Source organism: Hibiscus syriacus, unplaced genomic scaffold, assembly GCF_006381635.1.
Source record: "Hibiscus syriacus cultivar Baekdansim isolate YM2019G1 unplaced genomic scaffold, ASM638163v2 tig00013960_pilon, whole genome shotgun sequence".
NCBI classification, from domain to species: domain Eukaryota; kingdom Viridiplantae; phylum Streptophyta; class Magnoliopsida; order Malvales; family Malvaceae; genus Hibiscus; species Hibiscus syriacus.
The window spans coordinates 699,614-707,216 of record NW_024062312.1 but is presented as its reverse complement, the minus strand read 5'-3'; the positions used below and the strand labels follow the sequence as shown (position 1 = coordinate 707,216).

At 35.2% G+C, this 7,603-nt stretch overlaps 1 protein-coding gene and 1 long non-coding RNA gene across 2 annotated transcripts; both read left to right on the top strand.

The window, feature by feature from the left end:
- The first annotated feature begins 684 nt into the window (after positions 1-684).
- LOC120206530 lies at positions 685-2,318 on the top strand. The gene is made up of 3 exons (XM_039206161.1): positions 685-1,111; positions 1,573-1,824; positions 2,016-2,318. The coding sequence occupies exons 1-3, from the start codon at positions 755-757 to the stop codon at positions 2,316-2,318; spliced, it is 912 nt and encodes a 303-aa protein (XP_039062092.1). The 5' UTR covers positions 685-754.
- A 3,563-nt stretch (positions 2,319-5,881) lies between these two features.
- LOC120206531 lies at positions 5,882-6,601 on the top strand. The gene is made up of 3 exons (XR_005524123.1): positions 5,882-6,068; positions 6,158-6,231; positions 6,577-6,601. It is a non-coding gene; the product is annotated as an uncharacterized LOC120206531 (long non-coding RNA).
- The last annotated feature ends 1,002 nt before the right edge of the window (positions 6,602-7,603 follow it).

Sequence of the window (7,603 nt, the reverse complement as noted above, 5' to 3'; positions counted from 1 at the left end):
TTCTGCATATATAAGAACTCAACTCTGAGACCTATAAGTATAATATATATTATATAAAGTTATTAAATATTAAATATTGAATTTAAATTTAAATTTAAAATTTCTTTTAATTAAAATATATATTAGATTTGGATATTTGAATATATATTTTTTCATATAAGATATGAATTACGATTTTAGTGATATGAATTTCGAATAAAATAATATAAGATTAAAAAACGAACACTCTTATATAGTATCACATAAGTTGTTGGATAAACTACGTGTTTAATATCTAAATTTATCAATTTTGATTCATTTTAATATTTAGTCTTGGGTGAGAGTACAAATCCATTAGAGATATATTTTCAATTTATTTATTTTTGATTAAACTAATGTTATTACAAAGTAGTATTTATTCTAAACACTTTCAATTACTTGATAATGAACGTTCAATCACCATGTTACAATCACTGGTATTCGAGCCCGATACCTCTAAAAACAACAAACGATTATTTGTAACCACTATAGTTAGTTAATTCGTACTATTTTCAATTTATTTAATATAAAAGTAACCATTTTCACTCAAACACTGCCACGTGTACTTTAAGACAAGGTTTCATGCATGAGGACACGTACACGCCCGGCCACGTCCCCTTCTCTCTCTTACCCTTCGACCACTTCCCCAAACCTCATTTTAATCCATCACCAACAAGAATAACCGGGAACAGATTACACTAAAAGCAAAAAATTGAAGGATTTTGATTTACAAATCATGGTGAAACTTGCCTCGGCAAGAGAGAGTCGAATGTACGGTCCGCGGCTGAGTCGGAGCAGGGCGGAGTACATGAATGCGGGCCTGTATTTGTTCTCAACAATCGTTTTGATTTGCGGTTTCGCAGCCGAGTTTTCGTGGGAGCCCAGATCGGGTCTGGTTCTGATGCTCATAGCGTTGGGTCTTATAATCTTGGTCAACATTCACGATCTCTTGGCACATCTCGCCGGCATCGATTACCGGTTCGCGTTAATGGGCTTTGATCCGCAGCTGGCTCTCGTCGAGTTCTCCGTCCCGCTGGTTCAAATCTTGGGTTCACTTCTTTTCTTTTTGGGAATCCTCTTCCTCTTTTTTCAGGTATAATTTGTTCAAAGGCCCTGGATCATTTAGCGATTGACGATTATAATCTTATGTACATAGTTCACGAAGCTGACACCTCAAAACATAACAATAAATCCGTTAACCACTTAAGATTTAATATGTGGGTTCGATTGTGTTTTTTATTGCGTTGTTTTATCACGATTGTAGATATATAAACATAGATTTAGATAGTGGTTCGTTATAGTAATAGCGCATGTTATATAACGGTAGTAGTATCATAATATTGTTATTGTATAACCGCGACACCACAATCACAGTAATAACGCATGTTATGTCCGTAATCTATTAAACACAAATAAAAATGCAACCGGAATTGTAATTTAATTCTCTAATACTGAATGTTATTGCCGTCATTAGATATCACGATCATACAATAACGGTTTTATCCTTATTAGAAAAGGGGACCGTTGTTTTGATTGCGTTTGTTTTTGTTGTAGGCGGAGAAAGGGTATGGGTTTTTTAAGGTGGAGAAGCATGCTCTGGGAATGCTTATCGCCGGTCCGGTTTTATGGGTTGTCGGGTCGGTTCATAACTCGTGTCAGATCTACGAGCGGGCCGATGCACATGTTCAAATCTTGCAACAGTGTGTCCATATCCCCTTTTTGATTGGGAGTGTGTTGTTCATGGTGGGAGCTATTCTCAATGGCCATGAACAAGCTGGAGTTGTTCATCATGGGTTACAATTACTGGTAAGCCCAAATACGCATATGAAAACCACAGTAGTAAATTCGGGTTGTTCTGTTTGCGTCGGGTTTTGACCTAAAATGTTATCATATGTAATTTCGTTTACATTAAAAATGTTACGTTACGACTAGTTTTAACTTAAAATGTTACATGGACTTTAAAAAATTACACAATTGATGATGGTTTATATATGCAGGGCAAAAAATGGGTATGGTTAGGGATATGTGGTAGCCTGATGTTTATGATAGGGGGATTAACGAACGTGGTGAAGGTTTTCAAGATGCAGCAGATGAACGGCATTAGGCTCGAGAAACTGCGCGGCGGAGCACAAGATAGATTGATCGAAGACGGGGACGGAGACGGACAGGTCCCTCTCATCATCGACGAGCAGCGGAGGAAAATGGAAGTCGACGAGATTAAAGCCACCGCGGCGGCGGCGGCGGTAGCAGGGAAGAAGAGTCCCACACCTTACAAGGATGTGCTGCTCGCTCGGACTTGAATTTGAATTTAAATGGGTACTATAATTTGTTTTTGGTCCACTTTAATTCATTCAGATATAGTGTTAAGCTCTTTAAGTATTTGTTAAATAAATATTCTTAATCTCATGTTTGCAAAATCTGGTCTCTCTTTGCTGTCTCTCATTCAGTTAATATTTCGAGAATTTCAGTGATTAAGAGAATGATAAAAAAAAATTATTTTAATAACGTGAGTGATTAAGAGAAGTATTATTTTATGTTAAGAACGTCAATTTGAATAATCGTGATTAATTGTGACGGTAGAATGTATATATATAATATATACATTGTTAATGAATAATTATTATTTTATAATTATTTTAAATTATTAAAAAATTCAATGTCTTCAAAGCTGAAGACAGCATTCTATATATTTTTACCCCAAAAAGGCTGATTATATTTAGGAAATTTTGTAATGCGGACGATTATTTTTTAACACTATTAATTTAATTTATAAAAATTTAAAATTTTAAAAAAATAATTAATAATTTAATTTATAAAATTTTAAAAAAAATTTAACTTATAATTATAAATTAGTTAAAAATTTAAAGATAAATTATTAAAATAAAATATTAATTATATTATTTTCATAATTTTTTAATAATAATTTAAAAATAAATTAATATATTATTTAAATTATAATTTTTTTATTTGATAGCTTAATAATAACAATAATAATAATATAAAAATATATAATTATTCAAAAAAAAAACTTTAAAACTTATACTACTAGTAATGTGACTAAACTAATTTTTAACACAAAAATATCAAATTTTCCTTTAAATCTTATATTAGATTGAGGACGGCTCTTCCTACTCTCTAGTTAAAAAAGGTTTAATTATAAATTAAGTGTTTAAACTATGTTATTTTTCTCAAATAGATATCCAATTTTTTGAACTAGTCAGATATCTAACGTTACAAACATTACCATTTTAGGTGCTTGAGATGTAACAATCATTAAAAAAATTTATGTTAAGTGAAACATGCCATATTTAAAACAAAAAACTTAAAAATATAATTATATTTTAAAAGATTCAAAACTTTTGAAAATCTTAAAAACATCCCAAGCTTTGAAAACCTTTATTCTAATCCTTATACCCATGTCGACCATCCCTGTTTGTCATTGTTCACTGTCGTTTTCGTCGACGGACCTCCACCGATCAACTAACATCGATGATACACCACCCGAAGAATCCTTAATCGACGATTTAAACTTGACAAAAATAATACTAAAATCGCAAAATTGAAGCTACCCAACGAATCTGATGGCAACCACGATGATATAGGCAAGGACGGCTACAATGGAGTCATCATATAATGACAGTGATGTCGATGGCCGTGACCAAAAAGAATTCATAATATGTAAGTGTGCAAAACCACATAATTCATAATATGTTTATGAATGACTGTATCAATACTAAGTGTACAAAACCACGAAATTCATAATGCGTTTATGAACGACCGTATCGACACTACGTGTGCATCTAAAAGAAATCATAATATTGGAAAACAATAAATTCGTATTTGATAGATATGATATTTGATGTATTGATTTCACATCATTGTGTTCTTGCCTCACTGAGTAAATATTTAAAGCGTGCTTATTTCACGCGTAGGTGTTAGCAACCAGAGTAAGGAGTGCATCGATATCGCAGATCAAGAGTCGCCTCATCAGTAACATACGATAGTTATATCTATTTTTGATATTATTAATTGGCATGTAATGGAATTATGATAACGCTATGAACAATATTTAACTTATACTAATGTTTAATGAACATTTTATTATTATTAAATTAAAATATTTTATGAATAAAAATAAAAATTTTACTGGTTTTCAAAAGAAAAAAATGCTTTAAAAGTTATGTGACATCTAATCTCGTGTATGAAAGTATATACGCTTTCATATACGGGAAATGAGTGTTACATTCCTTAATACATGTCATAACGTTCCTACAATCACCTTCAAGAATCAACCTTCCCTTATCGCTCCAATCTCCCAGAGAAAAAAGATTGAGGCCAGCTCTAACAGCCTTTAATTCAGCCATAGCCAGGGGACCGGGACCAATGGATTCCGAGAAGAAGCTAAGATTCGGCCGCTAGAATCCCTTAAAAGGCCTCAATTCCTCCCTTGCTCCAATCCCCATTCACAGCACCATCCATGTTTAACTTCAGGAAACCATCAGGAGGTGGAGACCATGACAAAGAGACTGAAGAGACGGACGACCCTTGCTGGAAACTGAACTGGAATCTGCCAGGGACGGATCACCAATCAAAACATTGAGAGGTGTCAAAGACTTGAAATACTTGGCTGAGTACCATGAAGCTAAATTGAACCTTGCAAGAAAAAAATAGGAGGGACATATCCACAGCTCCATTTTCAAAGACTATCGAATTTCTTAGTTTCCAAATTGACCACACAACTACTCCTGGAATGATGATTGAATAATAATGAATGAGATTTTTTTTACTTTGAATTTGAGAGAGTTGTATACAGTGTTTAAAAAGGTGCAATTGAGGCATGCAATTGAGAGAGTTGTATACAGTGAAATACAGATAAAGATGGGGTGCTTTACCTTGTATAATTACTGTTTGTCTTGAAGTTTGAAAGAAAGAGAAATAAAGGGGGATGAATAGAGCCCAATTTTGGTGTTAAAAAATACAGCTGACTGGGTAGACAAAATGAGAGAGGCATGCATGCAAGAATTGAGAATTGGGGGAGGAAAATATAGGTTACAGTGAGTTTTGTTGCATAGTGATGGGTTCTTGAGCAGCACGTTTAGCACATGGCAAAAAATTTGAATCCATGAAAAAAGAAGAAAAGTTTGGAAACACAATTTAGAAATACAAAAATGGAGGAATAGGGTGGATTTGGAGAAGTGGGGTTTAGGGTGTAGGTGGCGTTAACAAGGAGAAGACACGTTTGTTGAGAGCTGCGAGGTGGAGGGACAAGAAGGAGACAAGTAAGAAGTTGATGCCAACTCATTATTGACTTTTATTTATTGTTTCAGTTTCTTATATGGAATAATGGACCAAGGAAAGAAAGGGGGGTCTGCTTGGGTTCTCAAGGTTCAATGGTGGATGGAACAAAAGTGATGTTTAATACATAAATTGCTGATAATGAATACTCTTTAGTGTGCATGAACTGTTCTTTTTGTTTGATTATACAACTGGAAAAAACTTGTATATCTTTTATTTTCAAAACGTGTGCCCCACTTCATTAAGGCGGGTGCCTTGTGCCTTGGCTATAAAACCCCTATCGCCTTAGTGCGCCTTGCGCCCTTCTTAACACCGGTTGTATATTACATGTAAACTTCATAGAAAGCAAAGTTTGAGCAGCCTGGAGAGTAGGTTTGTTTTGATGTTAAGATATGAGGTTTCTTAGCATTACTTGGCCGGTTCATCCATCCATTATTCATTCCATCTCTTGTGGCATTCTAGTGCCCTTGGGCCTTGTGTATTCATAGATTTTACTTGGGCTAATACTGTTAACCTCCTTGTAGTATTCTAGCTTCTGTCTCTTTGCTGAAGAACTGGACATGTTGCACTTATCTCATTTGCTATTTTCTAGAAAATATGTTTGAGATGGTATTACAGTCTGTAATTACATTTTGAAGTTCTTTTACCTGAATTTTTTTTAGTTCATCTTCTTAATGTTGTCAATAATTCAGGTATTTTCAGCTTTTGGTTTTGTGCATAAAATAACCACCTTTGAGAAGACAGCTGGATTCCAGGTCAATGAATTAAATCTCTTCTTTTAGTTCTGGTTAGTGTGCCTTGGCCTTTTAAAATAAGCTCATTTGGTACCCTGTCATGTTTGCAGGCATTGGTGCAATTTTCAGACACAGAAACGGCGACATCTGCAAAAGATGCCTTGGATGGACGAAGCATCCCTAGGTGACAGTTCTATTAATTTTTAGCCATGGTATTTAGTCCAACTATTGTAGACCATATAGCTGTAGACGTGGTGCCCTTGCATTGAGCACTTACGTCTACTGGACCCTTTGCACTTCTGACTACTATTTCTGTTTAGTCTTGCAACAGCCTACTTGTTTGCATTGTTTTAGTCCTTGATAAAGTATTAGAGAACTCCCTAAGTTGGAACTGAAATGTGATCCAGTAACATTAGTTTACTCCACAAGCAATGCTTTTAATCTTACAGCTTCTGTTATTCTTTTGTGAATTGTGACTACTGGTTTTGCTGCCAAATATCTACCGACTGACTTTGTCCTGGGTTTTCAGGTATCTGCTTTCTGAAAATATTGCTCGTGGAGTATTCGGATAATCTGTATGTTCATTAGTGTTGCTCGGTTCAGGTGTGAGTGTCTGAGATGGATATGTTCATTTCTTTGATGTCGTATTCGGATAACCTATATCCTGCTATTTGTCAGAATTTGAAGAGTTTAAGCTCTGCTGAAGAAGAGCATTTCTGTTTCTTACAGGGTGATTTATTCATTACAGGCCAACAACGATAGGAGCAGAGATTATACAGTCCCTAACCCTGTCATGGCTAACCCACAACCTTCGGGATTAAGCAACAGCCGGTTCAAACAATGGGTCCAGCTGCTCATCAATACAATGGGACTCGATAGGCCAACCTATGATGCCTCCTCAACCTTCAGCTGGATGGGCCTCCGGTGTTCCAGGAGTGCCTCAATCTACACCAGTACAGATGACTAATCATCCTTACATGCCACCGGCCTCGATGCCTCAAATGACCCCCGGAAACGATGCAAATGCCGGGCGGCTACGGTGGCATACCGCCACCCGGGTCAGTGCCTCCTTATTGACTCAGTCAGATGTAATATCAACTTATCTACCAGATAATATATGAAAACCGAGTTAGCCGCACTTGTTGCTTCCCACCCCATTTCTTGGAGAGGAGGGAGAGGCAGATTTTGAATGTTTAACTAAACAGATTGTGCATGGAAGATATATATATATATATATATATATATATATATATATATTACAGTTCTTGAGGATATTAAAGTTTTGTTGAATCAGTCAGGTTTGGCTTTTCAAATCATTATTTTACTATTGATTGCTCGATTTTTATGTTAAAAAATATGAATCTTCACAGTTCATTTGAAGGAAAAAATTGTTTAAATTGATTGAAGATTTGATATTAGATTTTAGGCAAAACTTTCGAGATAATGTTCTGGAAAAAATTAATTCATGAGATAAAGCACTCCCAAGATTAATTGCTCAAATAAGGTGAAATCCACAGTGTTGGCCGTAGGTCGCTATGCCTTCCGGGCGACCTACT